Source organism: Somniosus microcephalus, chromosome 2, assembly GCF_052327205.1.
Source record: "Somniosus microcephalus isolate GS21.2 chromosome 2, FLI_Smic_1.0, whole genome shotgun sequence".
In the NCBI taxonomy this organism is placed as follows: domain Eukaryota; kingdom Metazoa; phylum Chordata; class Chondrichthyes; order Squaliformes; family Somniosidae; genus Somniosus; species Somniosus microcephalus.
This window is the reverse complement of record NC_140988.1, coordinates 84,677,108-84,698,543: the sequence shown is the minus strand read 5'-3', so window position 1 is coordinate 84,698,543 and position 21,436 is coordinate 84,677,108. Positions and strand designations below refer to the sequence as shown.

Genomic DNA, 21,436 nt, shown 5'->3' with positions numbered 1-21,436 from the left:
CAACAGTCGCTGTCGGGTGTAATTGGATCTGTGGCCCGCTACAAAAGCGTCCCGGATAAGTTCCTCTGTGTACACGGCGGCCTTTACATCCTTACAACAACAGGCCCGGCCAAGCACAGACAGTGCCTGAAGGTATTCCACGGTCGATTCCCCAGGTTGTTGTTTACGACTCCCCAGAAGGTGCCTGACGTACACTTCGTTCACTGGGCGCGTGTACTGGTCCTTGAGGAGCTTGATAGCGTCCGCATACGAGGACGCGTCTTGGATGACCGAGTACACTCGGTGGTTCACTTTGGAGGTCAGGACATCCAGTTTGTCCTCGTCCGATTTGATTGCTGCGGAGGCGGTCAGGAATTTTTCGAAACACTTAAGCCAGTGAGTAAACTTGGTGGATGAGTCCGCCTCCCGATGATCTAAGTCCAGGCATGCTGGTGTGAGGATCTTCTCCATTATAAAAATTTTGTTAATAAAATTGATGCGCTATCAATTACTCATAAAAGACTGAGAGTTAAGAGAGTAACTAAAGGCTTTTATTAACAAAAGAATGAAGGTCTGCCTCGAGTGGTCGACCGGTCCAGAAATACAAAGGGCTGGGGAGCAGTCACCTTTATACTAGGACTTGTGGGAGGAGTCAGCCGAGGCATGTCCAGGCATGTACACAGTGGAATACAAACAGTGGTTTACCACATTAAATAACCTGGTATGTTTAATTCCCAGGCATTGTCACCCTGCAGCCATGTTTCTGTAATGGCCACAAGATCATACCCATATGTAGTTATTTATGCCATTAACTCGTCTATTTTGTTACGAATGCTACGTGCATTCAGATAGAGAACTTTCAAATATGTTTTGTGACACCTAGTTCCTGTTTTTGCCCTTTTTATTACTTTACCTTTTACTCCATATCTTCTGCCCATTCCTGACATGCTCTGGTTTTTAATTTCCCCACTGCTACCACTGCTTCTGTTGTCATTTTTATTATTTGCTCTCTAGGAACCTCCCCCCCACTAGTTAGTTTAAAGCCCTCTCTACAGCCCTAGTTATATGATCCGCTAGGACTCTAGTCCCAGCACTGGCCAAGTGAAGCCCGTCCCAACGGAACAGCTCCCTCCTGCCCCAGTACTGGTGCCAGTGTCCCAGGAAGCAAAACCCATTTCTCCCACACCAGTCTTTGAGCCACGCATTTAACTCTCTAATTTTATTTGTCCTAGCCAAATTCGCTCGTGGCTCAGGTAATAATCCAGAGATTATTACCCTTGAGGTTCTGTTTTTTAATTTGACCCCTAGCTGCTCATACTCCTTTAAAAGAACCGGCTTCCTAGTCCTATCTACGTCGTTTGTACCAACATGGACCACGACAACTGGATCCACCCCCTCCCACTGCAAGTTTCTTTCCAGCCCAGAGGAGATGTCCTTAACCCTGGCACCGGGTAGGCAACACAGCCTTCGGGACTCTTGCTCTCGGCTGCAGAGAACTCTATCTATCCCCCTAATAATACTATCCCCTACCACTACAACATTTCTATTTACTCCCACCTCTTGAATGGCCCCCCGTTCCACGGTGCTGTGACCAGGTTGCTCATCCTCCCTGCAGTCCCTGCTCCCGTCCCCACAGGGAGTAAGAACCTCGAACCTGTTGGACAAGAGCCAGGGCTGTGGCTCCTCCAGCTCTACCTCCTGGATCCCCGTACCTGCCTCACTCATAGTTACACCGTCCTGTCCCTGACCATGGGCTACATCTGAATTAATTAATTTCATAGGTGTGACCACCTCCTGATACAGAGTCCAGGTACTTCTCCCCCTCCCTGATGTGTTGCAGTGTCTGAAGCTCAGACTCCAGCTCATCAACATGGAGCTGGAGTTCCTGTAGCAGCAGACACTTGTCACAGACACGCTAATCTCTTATGCGGGACCTTATCGAAAGCCTTCTGAAAGTCCAAATACACCACATCCACTGGTTCTCCCTTATCTATTTTACCAGTTACATCCTATAAAGAAAGAGACCCACGGATGACAGCGAGATGGTAACACAGTTCATTAAATCCAGGTTTTAATCTTATTTAATCATTTATCTGTGGAATTTGAGATTAGAAAGTAACTGAACCTGGATTTAAGGAACTGAAGTTACCATCTCGCTGTCATCTTTAGATCTCATTCTATATGACAGTAGTATTGCCTCACCTTAACAATAGGGTGAGCAAGTGGCTGTCTTGTGGGAGGGGCCACAGAAAATAATATTATTTTCATGAATGATGCTCCACAGTAGACATTGATAATCTCTGGTGTTGGAATATGCACCTGAGCATTTTAAAACATTTTTAAAAGATATTTTATTTCCATCGCTGGATGCTGTGTAATTCCTTATGGTGGAGTATACATCTGGTTATTTGTGGTCTGAGGTGGGTATGCTCCTGAGTTCTTTGATAATCTTAACAGTACATGGCTAGCTTTATATGTATGTTTCTGATTCTTCTTGATTGAATGGTATAGTAACTGGTGCTCTATGAGTAGAGATAGATGCATAATTCCAGGTGGCCTAGAGAAGTTCATGTACTTGCCGAGAAGAATTGAAATAATGTGTGCGATAATTACAATATATATTTGTGCATAGAGACTAGAATTTTTTGTCCATGTTTGGGGATAAGAGTGGTGAAGTGGGCAACTATGGGATTTATTGTTGCCCCCAGTGGGTTTTGAGCAGGCAGGTCAAGTGCAGACATACTCACAGGCCTAAGTTTGAGGCCTGGGGTATTTTAACTACTGGGCCTCATCTGCATACCACTGGTCAGCTGCCCACCCGAAAAGGCTAGAATGCGGCAACTGGTTGGCAGGTGGTAGAGGAAGTTCAGGCGGCCATAGTGGTTAGCACTGTTGCCTCACAGCGCCAGGGACCCGGGTTCGAATCCGGCCTCGGGTGACTGTCTGTGTGGAGCTTGCACATTCTCTCCGTGTTTGCGTGGGTTTCCTCCGGGTGCTCCGGTTTCCTCCCAAAGATGTGCGGGTTAGGTTGATTGGCTATGATAAATTGACCCTTAGTGTTAGGGGGATTAAATACGTGGGGTTACGGGGATAGGGTGGGATATGTGTTGGCGTAGGGGTTATGGGGATCAGGTGGGATATGTGTCGGTGCAGGCTCGATGGGCCGAAATGGCCTCTATCTGCACTGTGGGGTTTCTGTGATTTCTGTGATTCTGTGAAGACACGCCAGCAAGCAGGTAAGTCGTGGGAGTGGGTTTCAGGATAGTCTTGCGGGAGGGAAGTTGGGGGTGGGGTGGGTGGCGGGAGTGGGTGAGTCCTGAGCAGGAAAAGCTGTTTCTTCTGGTCCCACAAAGGAAAGTTTTCCACTTACCTTCATGAGCCTCTTTGTCCTCCCAACAGCTGCCAACCTGTCTTCACCTGGCAGGAAAGGTGAAGCTTTCCCTCTCGGGTCTGGATTAAAATGCAATTGAAGTCTCATTAACATAATGGGACCCTGATTTACATACATTTAAGGCTCTTGCCAGCTTTTGGCAGGCGCTTCACCACCTAACTGCAGTGAGCAGTTAAAATGGTGGCCAGAGAGATTCCAGTGGGAATGCTCCATTTTAAAGACTCCCCATCCTGTTCTTGCAGGTGGAGCGAGGGAGGTGGGTGGGTTAAGATTGACACCTTATATATTCCCTCAGCTATTATTCCTGACAGGTTTTCCTCCTACTGAAGCAGTTTCACTGATGATAGTGGAGAACTAGTATTACCAAGCCACTGACGTGCTATCCACTGTTGCTGTCAGCTGTTGCTCTGCTCCACTAGTGCTATGATATTTAACTGCAACTTTTTCTCCCGACTCCCACTGCATATTTAAAATGAGAGATAGCTCAGCAGCATATAAAGGGGAGAGGAGATTTACGCTTAATAGTAGTAGCCAGGACTGAAGCTGGGGGGGAGAGTTGCCTTTTAAATGTCACAGCACTACAAGCGCTCAGCAACAGCTGACAACATACTGGTTAAAATGGGAAAGAGTAGAGAGAACGCACTTGTGGTGACATGGTGTGGATTTTGGTGGCGAGAGCTTTGTAATGTTGGCCCTCTTATACGAGAATCATGGGTATTTTTGCGTGGAATTTGCATGTGGATCACCTTATGCACACACACATGATGCATGTAATGTTTTGAGCTTTAGCAAGCGTATTAGTGTCTTTTAGAAAACTGTACACAACAATTTTGTGTTCAAAACCTCAGAAGCAGATCAGTATTCCAATATCAGATTAAGTGCATCACTGATTTGATAGCTTTGTAGGAATGGCTAGATTCCTAACTAAAGGACTGAGGTCGAGTCAGTCTATCAAACAAACAATGTTTAATACTAATCAACAGAGTTTAAAACGAAAACACAGGAGAACTACGTTACAGGTCTGTACTCTTTGCTGGCTCCACGAGGACTGGCTAGGGCGGCTCCCCAGCCTGACGTCATGACGTCATCATGTTTTCCCGCCGCTGGAGGATCACGTGATCCATGTGATGACGTCATCGCGTTTGGTCTCATTCTTAAAGGGACCGCGCTATGTACATGCAATGAAATGAACAAAGATACAGATTCATTCTGTACCTAATAATTTGTTAAAGATAATTATGTACATTAGATCAGAGTCCCCCTGGTGGCTCCGCCACATGCGCCCCCCCAGAATTGTCTTTAACAGTAAAAGTCAATTGACTAGGAGGTCTGACAAGCCTGTCAGAGCGACTCCTGTATTCTTGGAGTGGACGTTGTTGAACAGCGGGTGGGCTGGCGGATGGAAGCCTTCGGTCTGGCGTGGATGCAGCAGGAGGTCGACCACGTCGTGGTGGCTGTGCGGTCTCTGCTGGTCGGTCGATGTCCAGGTGTGCCGGTTTGAGACGGTCAATGGATATGTGGTCGGGTTTACCACCGATGTCCACAGAGAAACTCTTGTCGCCTGTCTCCAGTACACAAAAAGGGCCTGTGTAAGGGGCCTTGAGCGGATCCCTATGGGCATCATGACGAATGAATACAAATTCAGCATTCTTTAACTCCGCTGGTACGTGTGAAGATGGAAGGCTGTGATGCGAAGTTGGGATAGGCGCAAAAACCCTGGCTGTTTTCCGGTGGCGGCTGAGTTGGTCGGCTGCGGACCACGGCTCAGTTGGAAGCGGCAGGAAATCTCCCGGTACGCGGAGTGGCTGGCCGTACACGAGCTCCGCGGCGGACGATTGCAGGTCCTCTTTGGGTGCCGTGCGGAGACTCAACATGACCCACGGAAGCTTATCCACCCATCCGGCGCCTTGGAGGCTGGCCCTCAGCGATGCCTTTAACGATCTGTGGAAACGTTCGCACAAACCGCTTGCTTGCGGGTCGATGCCTTTAACGATCTGTGGAAACGTTCGCACAAACCGTTTGCTTGCGGGTGATAGGCCGTGGTGCGGTGAAGCTTGGTGCCGAGACCCTGGGCCACAGCGTTCCAGAGCTCGGAAGAGAACTGTGGACCGCGGTCTGAAGAAATGTCCGCCGGAACGCCGAAACGTGCGACCCACGAGGAGAGGCATGCTCTGGCGACATCAGCGGACGTAGTAGATGCCAGAGGAACTGCCTCTGGCCATCTAGTAGTACGATTGACCATGGTGAGGATGTGTGTGAACCCCTGTGACGGTGGAAGTGGCCCGACGAGGTCCACGTTGACATGGTCGAATCGATGTTCTGGTACTGCGAATGTGGCCAATGGGGCCTTAACGTGATGTTGCACCTTAGACGTTTGACAGACGACGCAGGTGTTAGCCCAGTCGCGGATATCCTTACGCATTCCTCTCCAGACGAACTTAGCCAGCATTAATTTTTGAGATGCCTTCACGCCAGGATGTGAAAGCCCATGTATGTCGTCGAAAACTTTGCCGGGCCAGGCGACTGGAACGATCGGGCGGGGATCTCCCATGGAGACATCACAGAGTAACGAGGTGCCTGCAGCGTGGAACTGCACATCGGTCGGTTGGAGGCTAGAGGTGTCGGTGCGATACGCCTGTGTTTCAGGGTCGGATGCCTGATCGGTAGCCATGAGGGCATAATCGATGCCCAGCTGGACCGCCCGTACGGTCGTGTGAGAAAGGCAATCGGCGACCAAGTTGTCCTTGCCAGCTACGTGTTGGACGTCTGTCGTGAATTCTGAAATGAAAGTTAGCTGTCACTGCTGTCGAGCCGACCACGGTTCGGCGGTCTTGGCCATGGTGAAGGTCAGTGGTTTGTGATCTACAAACGCAGTGAAGGGACATCCTTCTAACAAAAAATGGAAATGGCAGATGGCCAGGAACAGCGCCAGCAACTCCCGGTCGAAAGTGCTGTATTTGCGTTCGTTGCGCCGGAGTTGGCGGCTGAAAAATGCCAGTGGTTATAAGAACATAAGAACATAAGAAATAGGAGCAGGAGTAGGCCAATCGGCCCCTCGAGCCTGCTCCGCCATTCAATAAGATCATGGCTGATCTGATCCTAACCGCCAATCCACTATCACAGAACCATCTCCTGAATCTAACAGAATTAGACACACGAAATAGGAGCAGGATCAGGCTACATGGCCCCTGGGCCCGCTCCGCTACCCACAGGGCCATGACCGATCCGAACCTGGACTCATGTCCAAATTCCTGCCCGCTCCCCGTAACCCTTAATTCCCTTTACTTCTAGGAAACTGTCTATTTCTGTTTTAAATTTATGTAATGATGTAGCTTCTACAGCTTTTTGGGGCAGCATATTCCATGGACCTACCACCCTCTGAGTGAAGTAGTTCCTCCTCATCTCAGTTTTGAAAGAGCAGCCCCTTATTCTAAGACTATGCCCCCTAGTTCTAGTTTCACCCATCATCGGGAACATCTTCCCCGCATCCACCCGATCCAACCCCTTCACAATCTTATATGTTTCAATAAGATCGCCTCTCATTCTTCTGAACTCCAATGAGTAGAGTCCCAATCTACTCAACCTCTCCTCATATGTCCATCCCCTCATCCCTGGGATTAACCGAGTGAACCTTCTTTGTACTGACTCGAGAGCAAGTATGTCCTTTCTTAAGTATGGACACCAAAACTGTACGCAGTATTCCAGGTGTGGTCTCACCAATACCTTGTACAACTGAAGCAATACCTCCCTATTTTTATATTCTATCCCCCTAGCAATGAAAGCCAACATTCCATTGGCCTTCTTAATCACTTGCTGCACCTGCATACTAACCTTTTGAGTTTCGTGCACCAGGACCCCCAGATCCCTTTGTACTTCAGTACTTTCAAGTTTCTTGCCATTAAGATAATAACTTGCTCTACGATTTTTCCTGCCAAAGTGCATAACCTCACACTTTCCAGTATTGTATTCCATCTGCCAAATCTCTGCCCACTTACTTAGCCTGTCTATGTCCCCTTGCAGGTTTTTTATGTCCTCCTCACTCACTACTTTCCCTCCCATCTTAGTTGCCACGTCCCGTTGACCCACTGTTCCTGCACAGCGCCTATGGCATAGTCGGAAGCGTCGGTGGTACGGGCGATGGTGGTACCTGGCAGAGGGTGCACCAACATAGTCGCATTGGCTAGAGCGGTTTTTGTGTTGTCGAAAGCGTTGTCCATTTCGACCGTCCAGGCTATTGTATCCTTTCCGGCCTATTCCAGGAGAACTACATTACAGGTCTGTACTCTTTGCTGGCTCCATGAGGACTGGCTAGGGCGGCTCCCCAGCCTGACGTCATGACGTCATCACGTTTTCCCGCCGCTGGAGGATCACGTGATCCACGTGATGACGTCATCGCGTTTGGTCTCATTCTTAAAGGGACCGCGCTATGTACATGCAATGATATGAACAAAGATACAGCTTCATTCTGCAGCTAATAATTTGTTAAAGATAATTATGTACATTAGATCAGAGTCCCCCTGGTGGCTCCACCACAGCTTCTTATTATTCAATATTAGTAACCACTGCCATCTCTTGGGTGGGGAATTTTCTAAGTATAAGTTCTTACATATGGTGTGACTGATTAGAGACATTAGCTGAACATTATTTAATTGTAGCTCTATAAATCAGTGTAATGTGGTATTCCAAAAAATACAAGAATACAGCTGGTTATTTGAAAGAGAAAAAAAAATGGGTGAGTGATTTTCAACAGAATTGATGCATGAAATTTCAGCGACCTCACTGACACATTAAGGAAGATAAATGTAACTTTACCCGGTTTTGAAGTACTGGAAGGAAATTGAATCTATCATCCATGCTGGCAGAAAATGAATTCTTTCATACTTTCTTGGTAGATGTGCTTGAAGAAGCTGATTTGATTATTCTGACAGAGTAAAATTGGTGACAGCATGCCAAAAAATATCCAAAGGCAGATTCTATGAGAGCTTTGATAAAATTGCTCGAATTTCATGTTTTGTAGGTGCTCAATGTGACTACAAAATGAACCAAGTCATATAGTTCTGATCGTGTAATCGACTATCATTCTGGAGGCTTAAGTGTTGATTTTCCAATTTGTTCCTTCTGATAAAAGAGCAGAAAGTGGGATCGCAAAAACAGGCGGGAGATCTGTTACATGGGATTTCTGCCCATTTAGCACCCCATCCAGTTGTGGATTGATGTTGTACTGGCCCCAGAAGCACCTGCCGGTTTGGAATGTAGGAACTTAGGAATTGCCAGATGAAAAAAGACCACGGTCCATCTAGTTCGCCTTCTACCATCCTGGTAGTAGAATGATACAACAATAATGGAGTTATTGACTAATCATAGCACTCAATCAATCTCTATCAATTAGTCAATGACAGACAAAGCATCCAATGAGGTGAAGAAAACCCCAGTGGTGAAGAGCTTTGGGAATCGTAGGTTCAAAGTCACCTGTTTCTCCCAAGCATGCTACACTTAACACGTCATGTCTACAATTATTCATATGCTGTATCATATAATGTTATTTTCTGAAAGAAAATTCAATTTGTATTTGAATGAATCAATACATTTGCAGTTTGTTAAATTAAACTTGGGCCTTAATTACATCCAAACAATTTCCCGATATTTACTATTGTACAGCACTGTCATCCAACCACCTATATAAAATCGCCATCCAGGGCTGCTGTATACTATGCTGTTTAAGAATGTGAATTTAAAGAGCCCTATAGTAAGTCTCGTAGCAGTATCATGGGGCTATTTCTGAATCTTTCTTTTTGCTTTTTCATTTGTTTCTTTCCTGTTCCCATTTAGTTTGGCAGGTGGCTTTATGCCAAGTGTTTAGGCACTGACATTTTTTGGTATGTCCACAATACTGGAAGAAGATGAGGAGCAATGAAGGGATATCAGGAAGATTAGACCCCACCAGAGGTGGACTGCAACTAGCTCTCATTGCCCTCACTGCTGCAAAGCAGAATGTTGAAGAAATTTCTGAGAAGCAATACCAAAAATGATAACATAGTTTATCCGAATAAAAATGTCTCATCTTTGATCATCCACAAGCACTTCTGTGACTCATATTAATAATAACTGTTTAAAGAAATTGATCTTGTTGCAGAAAAGATGTGATATTCATTGGTCATTGCTACGAACAACTCAGGCTGAAATTCCGTTGCGCGTTAATATAGTGCACTGGCTAACACACTCGCATCGAATTCCTGTGGGCATTCACTGGCTAACACACTCGCATCAAATTCCTGTGGGCATTCACTGGCTAACACACTCGCATCGAATTCCTGTGGGCATTCACTGGCTAACACACTCGCATCGAATTCCTGTGGGCATTCACTGGCTAACACACTCGCATCAAATTCCTGTGGGCATTCACTGGCTAACACACTCGCATCGAATTCCTGTGGGCATTCACTGGCTAATACACTCGCATCAAATTCCTGTGGCATTATTTTATGTTATTAATGCAACCTTTTATGTGTCATGGAAGAATTCTTTTTGTGTCACACTAAAACCTCATGATTGTCGGCATAACTTTTAGTAGCTGTTGTGATTTTTATTGTGAATTGATGGCGTCCTTTGCAACTAACCATCTTTAATCTCCTGTCATTTTTTTTGTTCTAGGTGACAAGTGCAAATTGACTGAATACAGCAAACTGAAAAACATGCTTCTGGATCTCCAGAATCAGAAATACATCCGACAACGAAATAAAAAAGAAAATGAAGACAAAATGTCTCTCAAAAAGTTTCTGGTGGATAATATGTTTGAATATTTCGATTCAAATGACGATGGGCTTGTAGACAGCAATGAATTGGCTCAGGTGGGTAGAAGAATGCATGAGAATTAAATCAATAATGGGTGTTGTGAATTCTCCTTTTCAAAGAATTAAAGCTGAAAATAGAGATAATTCTCTTTATAGCTCTGTTATAAGTTTATGGGTTCAAGAGACCTCAATCTCCTAGTGGTGGATCCCAGCAGTAAAATGTTACAGTCCCCCTCACTTACACTGTCCAATTACCACGGGCAGCTACATATATTGGGCAAATAACACTAACCATTTGCTCGTAGCATAGGAATCAATTACAAAGGCAACACTTAAAACATGTTGGGCTGGATTTTCTCAATGGAGACGTGTTGGAGGCGGGACTTCTGCTTGCCTGGTTTCAGTCCCGCCTCCATCAGTTTCTGGCCAACCAGCGGGATCTTCCCCTGATTGACGTTGTTAAGCCTGCCCGGTGGGCTCAGCAGGCCAATTAGGGGGAAGTCAGTGACAGAGCACATCAATGTGTGCGGGAAGTGTGTCCAGCTGCAGCTCATGTGGGACCGCATGACGGCCCTTGAGCTGCAGATGGACTCACTTTGGAGCATCCACGATTCTGAGAGGGGTGTGGATAGCACATTTAGTGAGTTGGTCACACCGCAGGTTAAGGCCAGCGTAGACAGTACATGGGTGACCAAAAGGCAGAGCAAGGGCAGGAAGGTAGTGCAGAAATCCCCTGGGGTTGTCTCCCTTAGCAACAGGTTCACCGTCTTAGGTACTGTTGTCGGGGGGGGTGACGCATCGGGGGAAGGCACCAGCAGCCAGGCTCATGGCACCATGACTGGCTCTGTTGCAAAGAAGGGAGGGAAAAAGAGTGGCAGGGCTATAGTAATAGGGGATTCGATTGTAAGGGGAATAGATAGGGGTTTCTGTGGTCGCGACCGAGACTCCAGGATGGTATGTTGCCTCCCTGGTGCAAGGGTCAAGGATGTCTCGGCGCGGGTGCAGAACATTCTGGAGGGGGAGGGGGAACAGCCAGTTGTCGTGATACATGTTGGTACCAACGACGTAGCTAAAAAAAGGGAAGAGGTCCTACAAGTAGAATTTAGGGAGTTAGGAGCCAAGCTAAAAAGTAGGACCTCGAAGGTAGTAATCTCTGGATTACTACCAGTGCCACGTGCTAGTAAGAGTACAGAGAACAGGATAGTTAGGCTAAATACGTGGCTTGAGCAGTGGTGTAAGAGGGAGGGTTTTAAATTTTTGAGGCATTGGAACCAGTTTTGTGGTAGGTGTGACCTATACAAAAGGGACGGTCTACACCTGTGCAGAGATGGAACTGATGTTCTCGGGGTAATTTTTGATAAAGCAGTTCGGGAGCATTTAAACTAGTATGGCAGGGGGCTAGAAACCTATGTAGTGAAATAGAGGAAAGTGAAAGGCAGACAGAAATAAATGGTAAAAGGGTGAGGAACAAAAAACAAAGGGCCAAACTAATTCATAAAAAATGTGAGCATAAAAAAAGCCTGAGGGTTTTATACCTTAATGCGAGAAGCATCAGGAACAAGGTAGATGAATTAGCTGTGGAAATAGAGGTTAATAATTATGATCTAATTGGGATTACGGAAACATGGTTGCAGGGTGAGCAGGGCTGGGAGCTTAACATACAGGGGTATTCAGTATTTAGGAAGGATCGACAAAAAAGAAAGGGAGGAGGGGTAGCATTGCTAGTAAAAGAGGGGATAAATGCAATTGAAAGGAAGGATATTAACTCAGTTAATACAGAATCTATATGGGTGGAGCTAAGAAATAGCGAGGGGCGAAAAACATTAATAGGAGTGGTATATAGGCCTCCAAATAGTAAAATAGAGGTTAGGGAGGGCATCACGAGGGAAATTAGAGAAGCGTGCAATAAGAGCACAGCTGTCATCATAGGTGACTTTAACTTACATATAGATTGGACTAGCCTAATCAGTAAAAATAATGAGGAGGAGGAATTCCTTGAGTGTTTAAGGGATGGTTATCTGGATCAATATGTCGAGGAACCAACTCGGGAACAGGCTATATTGGACTGGGTACTGTGCAATGAGAAGGGACTAATCAGTAATCTTGTTGTACGGGGACCCTTGGGTCAGAGCGATCATAACATGATCGATTTCTCACTCGAAATGGAGAGCGAAGAAATTGACTCAGAGACTAAGGTCCTGAATTTAAACAAGGGGAATTATGATGCCATGAGACGGGAACTGAGTAGGTCTGATTGGACAACGTTCCTGAGAGGACTGGAGGTAGATAAACAATGGCAAACATTTAAAGATAGAATGACAAAATTGCAAAAATTGTGTATACCAATCTGGCATAAAAGGAAATCTAAAAAGGTGACTCAACCGTGGATAACAGGGGAAATTAGAGACAGCATAAAATCCAAAGATAGGGCGTATAAAATAGCCAAAAAAAGCGCCAGAGCGGAAGATTGGGAACAGTTTAAGATAGAGCAAAGGAGGGCAAAGGGCATGATCAAGAGGGGCAAAATAGCTTACGAAAACAAGCTGGCGGAAAATATAAAAACTAACTCCAAAAGCTTTTATAAATATATCAAAAGGAAAAGACTGGTGAAAACCAAAGTTGGTCCATTGCAGTCAGATACGGGGGAATATATAATGGGAAATAAGGAAATGGCAGATCAACTAAATGCATACTTTGGGTCAGTCTTTACGAAGGAAGACACAAAAAACCTCCCTGGGATATCGGGAAAAATAGGGACATTGGCAAAGGAGGAACTGACGCAAATCAATATCTCTAAGGATATGGTGTTAAGGAAGCTAAAGGGATTGAAGGTGGACAAATCCCCAGGGCCTGATAACATGCATCCTAGGGTACTGAAGGAGGTGGCCCTAGAGATAGCGGATGCACTAAGGATGATTTTTCAGAATTCATTAGACTCGGGAACAGTGCCGATGGATTGGAGGGTAGCTAACGTTACCCCACTATTCAAAAAGGGGGGTAGGGAAAAAGCAGGTAATTACAGACCTGTAAGCCTTACATCAGTTGTGGGCAAAATGCTGGAGTCCATCATTAAGGATGAAATAGCGGAGCACTTAGCAAATGGGGACAGGATAGGACAGAGTCAACATGGATTTACAAAGGGTAAATCGTGCTTGACTAATCTATTGGAATTTTTTGAGGGAGTAACTGGTAGAATAGATGGGGGAGAGCCAGTAGATGTGGTGTACCTGGACTTCCAAAAGGCCTTCGATAAGGTCCCACATAAAAGATTAGCATGGAAAATTGAGGCTCATGGGATAAAGGGGAAAGTTTTGGCGTGGATAGGGAACTGGCTGTCAGATAGAAAACAGAGAGTTGGAATAAACGGCTCATTTTCTGAATGGCAGGCAGTAACAAGTGGGGTACCACAGGGATCTGTCCTGGGCCCCCAGCTGTTCACAATTTACATTAATGACCTGGATCAGGGAGTCGGATGCAGCATTTCCAAATTTGCAGACGACACTAAACTAGGAGGGGGGGTGGGCTCAGAGGAAGAGACCAGGAAGCTCCAGAGCGATTTGGACAGACTGGGCGATTGGGCGGATAAATGGCAGATGCACTATAATGTGGACAAGTGCGAAGTTATCCACCTTGGGTGCAGGAACGGGAGGGCAAATTATTATTTAAATGGCAATAGATTGGGAGAGGGGGAAGTACAGAGAGACCTGGGTGTTCTTGTACACCAGTCACTGAAGGCGAGCATGCAGGTGCAACAGGCGGTCAAGAAGGCAAACGGTATGCTGGCCTTCATAGCAAAAGGGTTAGAATACAGGAACAGGGATACCTTGCTGCAGCTGTACAGGGCACTGGTGAGACCACACCTCGAGTACTGTGTACAGTTTTGGTCGCCTCATCTGAGGAAGGATGTTCTTGCCATGGAGGGGGTGCAGCGGCGATTCACCAGGCTGATACCAGGAATGGCGGGAATGACCTATGAGGAGAGACTATGTAGTTTAGGGATGTACACACTGGAGTTTAGAAGATTGAGAGGGGACCTCATAGAAGTGTATAAAATTCTGACAGGTCTAGACAGACTGGATGCAGAAGGAATGTTTCCCTTGGCGGGTGAGAACAGAACTAGAGGACATAATTTAAGGATAAGGGCTAAACCATTTAGGACAGAGATGAGGGGGAATTTCTTCACTCAGAGAGTGGTGAACCTGTGGAACTCATTGCCACAGAGGGCAGTGTACGCCAGCTCATTAAATATATTTAAGAGGGAATTAGATATATTTCTACGGGCAAAAGGGGTTAAGGGTTACGGAGAGAAGGCGGGGACGGGATACTGAATTAAAGGATCAGCCATGATCTCATTAAATGGCGGAGCAGGCACGAAGGGCCGAATGGCCTACTCCTGCTCCTATCTTCTATGTATGTATCTATGTAATGTATGACGTGACATCTGTCAAGACATTTTGAAAGTAGAAATGTCATCGTTTGACAGCTCTGTGAAGCTGTCAAACAGTGACATTCTGTGTAGTTTGATGAGTCTTTGTGTTCAGGACTCATCAAACCTTTCTGCTTTGTAGAAATCAGATGACTGTTGGATCGGAGGATCCAACAGCCAGTCTGTGATCCCTACAATGGAGATGTTGGGACTCCGGCTCCACAGATGCTGAAGGCTGTAGGCAGAAACAAATGTAAGTGAACATTTTCTAACACTTTACACGCACCTCACATACTTGCCACTCCACACTTGCACCCATCACTCACCTACATTGCACTTTCAGATCCCTCTGACCCTCGCAGACCTCCTACTCACCTCCTACACCCCGGCGGGTTTCCCCCAGGTTGGGAAGCCTGCACTTTGAAATGAAAAATGGGGATTATCCTATTTTCTGCCTGTTAACTACCTGTTAACAGGCAGTTAATAGGCTTTAATCCCTTTCCCGCCTTGAGGAGACGGGACCCGGTGCAGGATGGCTTCCCGCCTCCTGGCAAGAGGGCACGGAGGCGGGTTAGGGGCAGGTTTGCCACATGCCCCCAAATTCTGCAACTTTACCGGCAGTCCCGCCTCCTCGGGGCTGAGAAAATCCAGCCCGTTAAGTGCGTCGGCTATTTCAGGCAGTTCAATAAGTTCTTTCATTTCGTTAACATATTTGTATTCAAATCACTGCATGATTTTTAGCCCACGCCCTCTCTCATTGTTAACAATCACTCGTTCTGAACTAGAATTCTCACCCATGGTTCAGTTGCCGGTAACTGCTGTAGAAATTCAAGAAACCCTGTCTCTCCTGCATTTCCTGCAGATTACCAGCTCCTGATTCTTCAATTGGTAATTTGGGAACATTGGAAAATCTTTGGTTTAAATCCTGAACAAACCATCAGTTGATCCCCTTCCACATTAAATTTTTATTAACAATAACGGTGGGGACGGAATTGGAATTCAGTCAGCTGATTGTTTCCTTCCCTGTTCCCATTCTCTCTCAGTGTCTCTAAAAGATGATACACTGTCCAACGCTTGTAGTGGGCTAATTGCATTAACACCAATGCGCACGCTATAAATGGTGGGGACTGTAACTGGTGATGTGCCTCAATAAATCTGAGACTCGATGTTAGCGAAACAAAACAAGGCTTTTATTGACTTAGAAGGTAACACACAGAGGAGAATGTATCTTCCATCCAGAGGTCTGCCGTACTGGATGTGCTGCAGGCTGGGCCAGCTTACATAGGAGCCAGGTATGGGCGGAGCCCTACACACAGTACAATACAATGGAAATGAAACTGAAACCAACCACAGTCACAGGCAGAGAAATACTGATGAGTGATGAATGGAATATTTCATCACAACTGGCATCCATCAGTTATTTTGGTCTCTATAAACCAAAAGGTTTTTCTTGTTGCTGTATACATACTCCCCCAAAATCAGCTAGCAGTAAAAGCTGGCTGAACCGGGCAACTCTGGAATGATTCAGATTACTTCTGTATGTGGGTCTATTAATACAAGTGCAAATCAGAATTATTGTAAGAGTAAGGGTCTACTTTTATAGCTTTTTTTGTGCCAGCACAATATCAGTGCAGGTGATGTAGAGATTGTGCTAGTGCTCCCAAAATATAATGGTGCCAAAGTTCCTCAGCTGTCTAGCGGAATCCCACAACAGCTGCAAACTCTACCGGGACCCAGATACACTGGATCCCCGCCTTACATGTCAGTTTTTGTGGGCCCTTGTAAGGGGCGAAACCTCTTAGAGCAGGAGGGTGAATGGAGGTAGGCCAGGCTGATGTGACTGCACCAGAGACACATGGCACTTACCTGGCAGGAGCTCCACATCTTAGGATACAGGCAGAGACACTCTTACCTGCATTTCCCTGGGGAGTAGTAGCAGCCTGATGAAAATGCAACAAGCAAACTTTTCTTGGCTGCAAGACATATTAGTGCCACACTGCGAAAGCAGACCTTCTCTTGACCACCATATCTAGCTGCTGCCTTAATGTTCCTGTGTAGATCTTTCCTACTTCACATGAGTATCACATCATCCACATATCCTTTCCTGTGTGTATCAATTTACATTGATGGCACCTCATCGAACTCCCCACCAAATCTTCCAACGAACACTGTCTGCATGCAGAACAATTTAGTGCTACCAAAATGTTAATCAAAACCCATTGATTGTATGTGCCCAGCACTTCTTACTAAGTGCCAGTGTGTGATGTGCAAATTCTTAACTCTAATCAAAAACTCCTCCCAGAAACTACCCAAGTTGTAGAATCAGTGCTGGCTGCTGTATCTCCATATGAACGCCTTGGGACTTGTCTCTCAGCGCCCAAGTCCTGAAATGAACCTGCTATAGGCTGCATGGGCAGCCTGGCCCTGTGCACTTTCAGCCGCATGTACAGGCATCTGAGGAGATTGGCTGGAGGATCCGCACGTGCTGTGATTGAGAAAGAGCATCTCTGAGCCCATTCCTGCCACACTACTAGTACTGGCCACTGTCTCTGCTTGGCTACTGACCTGCCAAAAAGCAGAACTAGTGGTGCCAATGAGTTTAGTGAAGCCCTGTGCAATACTTGTCTGTAAGCCAGTCCCAACTACTTAGAGGCCAGAAGAGACAACTCTGTCTAATATTGTGCCCCAGGCCTCTATGGCAGCAATCTGACCATCTATGAGGTGAAGCACACACTGTCCATAGGGAATCTGTTGAGAGGGCTTCTGCTGCAGATTTGCCTGGCGCTGCCACACACTTCAGGATGGGCTGTAATTCTACAAAGCCATCGATCTTGTATTGCACATGCAGGTATTCGCTCCTCCCCTTGCCTTGCCATCTGCAGCACATTGGCAGCTCTTACTGCCTGAACATATGATTGATGCTCTACAAGCATCCTTCTTTCAAAACCAGAATCTGTGAGATCTGGATCCCCAGGATCTTCAACTAAAGGGCAACATCTCTTTACTCTCCAGTCAGCAATGTCCTCCTCCTTGTCTCCCACCCCAATTGCTCCTGTTTACTTGTCCTTTGTGCTTTACCCAGTGCAGTCCACTCTGGTTCACTCTCTAACTGCCCTTGGGTGGATGTCTCTGGGCTGGTGCTTGAGAGGGAAAGAGCGAGTGACAGTACATGTGCTGAATTACTGGATGCAGAGGGGCCTAGCTCTTCTTCTTCTGCTTTTACTTCCTTGGGCACATCACAGAGGAGAAAGAGAGGTTAAAATAGGTTGTTGAGGCCAGTTCAGTAGAAGGAGAGCACAAACCTGAAGCTGGCATCTTATCCACATCCCTCTATAGCCTCCCTCCCTTGAAGTTATAATCCCTCATAGGGGTGAGAAGGCTGAGGTTTGAGGGACTACCATCTGCAGTTATTATGGGCTGTCTTCTTCTTTAAAAAGATTGCAAAAGTGAGAATGACATCTCGTTGCTATGAGATGCAGACAAACCAAGGTATCAGCATGCAGACTATAAAGAGGGAACATATAACTGTACATAAATCAAACAATTATATAACATGTGAGGCATTAGTTGATTGAAAGCATCTAAGACTGTAAGTGAAGGAATACCTGCAGGTGAAGGCTGGGGATATTAGTGAATCTCTTCCTCCACCCTCTCCATGGCTTTGATTTCCTTCTTAAAGTGAGCCACCCAAAATAGAACACCTAACTACAGCCTAACCAGCTGATGGAATCTCTAGTTTTCCAAATGGTACGATAGAAGGAAGAAAGAATTTGCATTTATATAATGCCATTTACGATCTCAGGACATCTCAAAGCACTTCACAGCCAATAAAATACTTTTGAAGTGTAATCACTGTTGTAAAGTAGGAAAACACGACAACCAGTTTACACACAGCAAGCTCCCACAAACAGCACTGAGATAAATGACCAGTTAAACTGTTTTAGTGGTGTTGGTTGAGGGATAAATATTGGCCAGGAAATGAGGAGAATTTCCCAGATCATCTTCAAATAGTGCCATGGGATCTTTTACACCCACCTGAGAAGAGAGACGGGTGTTCGGTTTGACGCCTCCTCCAAAAGGTGGTATGTCTGACAGTGCAGCATTCTCTTAGTACTGCACTGGGGTGTCAGCTGAGATTATGTGCTTAATTTCTGGAGTAGAACTTAAACCCACAACCTTCTAACTCAGAGACGAGAGTGCTACAACTGATCTGAGGCTGACGCTATCCATAGATTTTATCTAACACCATTAATATAGCTGCAGTTGATACAAGCATCTTTCTATAATAAGGCGAAGCGGAGCTCTGCAAATGCATGTTTAAGCTGAAGCACAGAGCTCTGTTCACTAGCCCTCATCTGCTGATGAATCTTTGAAAATCAGCAAAGCGCTGACTCTCATGTGAGCCATCTATCAATAAAAACTTAGTAGGCATGAAATTCTTCAAACCATAACTGTGGCAAAAAGTTTGATGCGAGTACAATAACTTTTTCTGTTAACTTGCCAACCAGAAGAATTTCAGCCACTTACAAGGCACAAGTCAGGAGTGTGATGAATACTCTCCACTTGCCTGGATGGGTGCAATTACAACACTCAAAAAGCTCGACACCATCCAGGGCAAAGCAGTCCGCTTGATCAGCAGCCCATCCACTGCTTAAACATCTACTTCCTCGGCCACTGGCGTACCGTGCCCAGAGTATGTACTATATAGAGGAGGCACTGCAGCATTTCAGCAAAGCTTCATTGGCAGCATTTCCCACCCCCACGACCTCTACTGTTGTGTCTGTGTATAATAAGACACAGACTGCAGGAGAAACGGTACAACAGGTGTTTACTCAACGTGGCTCACAGTGGAACTGACTGTACAGATTACTACTCGGTGCTATATACAGGTGTGGTCACTGCCGGTACTACAGTATACATGAGCTGTAAAAAGTAGTTCCCCCCTTAAAGGTATATACATTACAATTCCTCCCCTTTTAGATTAACAGTACCATAACACTCATTTAACAATTAAATATCAAACTAATTACAATTAACACTTTTAACATGCAACATTAGCTGAAAATAGTCTATTTATATATTCAGTCTTTGGGGAGGCTTCCTGATCCTTTCTGGATAGCGCCTTTCCCGAGTGTCTTGCTCTTGGTGCGGAGGCAATTCTGTCCCCCTGTCGTTGGTTGGTTCATCAGCTTCCGATGTTACTGTTTCTGGGGTAGATGCGACCTGTACGTCGGGTTCATCACCAGGTACGTATGGGCGAGGCATGGGGTTGACCTGTTCCTGTGACTAGGATCTGGTCAGCATGGCATCTCACAATGCTCTCCCCAACGTCCACTGTGTACATTAGTGGGCCCTGCCGTGTGCATATCGTTCCTGGCTGCCATTTTTCTATTCGGTAGTCGCGGGTCAAGACTGGTTGCCCTACATTGAAGCTCCTTGTTGGCTTCTCATGGATGTGCTGGAATTGCTTACTCTCAACATCTCTTCGTACGTTTGGTCTGAGCAAATCCGGTTAAAGAACATCATGGCTGGGGCCTGGTTGGTGACTGCATGTGTCGCATTCCGGTAGGCGAACAGGAAATTGTCCACCTTGTGCTGCAGCGGAATGTTCTCATTGTACATAGCCTTTATTGCCTTCCTAAAGGTTTGTACGAACCTCTCAGCCAATCCATTTGTGGCTGGATGATACGGGACGGATGTGTAATGCCTTACCCCATTCTTTTTCAAGAACCTCCGGAACTCTTTGGACACAAACTGTGGTCCGTTGTCGGAGCAAATCTGTTCTGGCAAGCCATTCCTGGCAAAAATGGTCCGTAGGACTGCAATAGTTTTCTCCGTGGTGGTGGAGGACATTTTGATGAGCTCAGGCCATTTCGAGTGCGCATCCACAGCTATTAAAAACATTGAGTCCATGAATGGACCAGCAAAATCAATATGCACCCGTTGCCATGGAGATGAGGGCCACTCCCATGGGTGTAGAGGGGCCTGTGGTGGTGCATTTTGGACTTTCTGGCATCCTGAGCAGCTCTTGGTCAGGTCCTCGATTTGTTTATCGATTCCCGGCCACCACACATAAGCCTTGGCTAGGCTTTTCATTTTTACCCCTCCCAGATGACCCTCATGAAGCTCATTGAGCACTCTATCCCTTAACTTGGGTGGAATTACCACTCGGGATCCACACATCAAGGTCCTCCGGCACACTGACAGCTGTTCTCTCCTTGTCGAGAATGCTGGCAACAGTGAGTCGCCATGTGCTGGCCATCCCTTTACCGGCAAATCATATACCCGAGACAGTGTCGGGTCATTTCGGGTTTCCTTTTCGATACAAGCGTTAGTTACCGGTAGGTATTCAACTGTAGTCGAATGGAATATTTCGACAGGATCCACTGCTGGTGCTTCCTCCGCAGTAGGCAGTGGCAGGCGTGATAGCCCATCAGCATTTCCATGCTGTTTCGTGCCCTTATATTCAATCTCATAGTGGTGCGCCCCTAGAAAAAGTGACCATCTTTGTAGTCGTTGCACAGTCATCACCGGAGCGCCCTTCTTCGGATTAAAAATGGAGACAAGAGGCTGGTGATCAGTCAGCAAGGTGAATTTCTGCCCGTGCAGATAGTGATTGAACTTTTTCACTCCCCACACTAGGCTGAGGGCCTCCCTGTCAATCTGGGCATAGTTACGCTCGGCTGAGGTTAGTGATCGTGACGCAAAGGCTATTGGCCTCTCTGAGCCGTCCGAGAATTTGTGCGACAGCACCGCTCCAATGCCGTAGGGTGACGCATCACATGCCAACCGAATTGGTAATGCTGGGTTGTAATGGGCCAATACCTCTTTCGATGTGATTAGTGTTTT

General features: G+C 46.2%; 1 protein-coding gene across 4 annotated transcripts in view; it reads left to right on the top strand.

Moving 5' to 3' along the window:
* fstl5 (follistatin-like 5) overlaps positions 1 to 21,436 on the top strand; it is a 1,173,542-nt gene that overhangs the window by 582,549 nt on the left and 569,557 nt on the right. For all 4 annotated transcript variants that reach the window (XM_086010874.1, XM_086010870.1, XM_086010888.1 and 1 more), the window contains exon 5: positions 10,022 to 10,218. In XM_086010874.1, the coding sequence (XP_085867000.1) occupies positions 10,022 to 10,218 (197 nt within the window). The remainder of the gene's footprint in view (positions 1 to 10,021; positions 10,219 to 21,436) is intronic.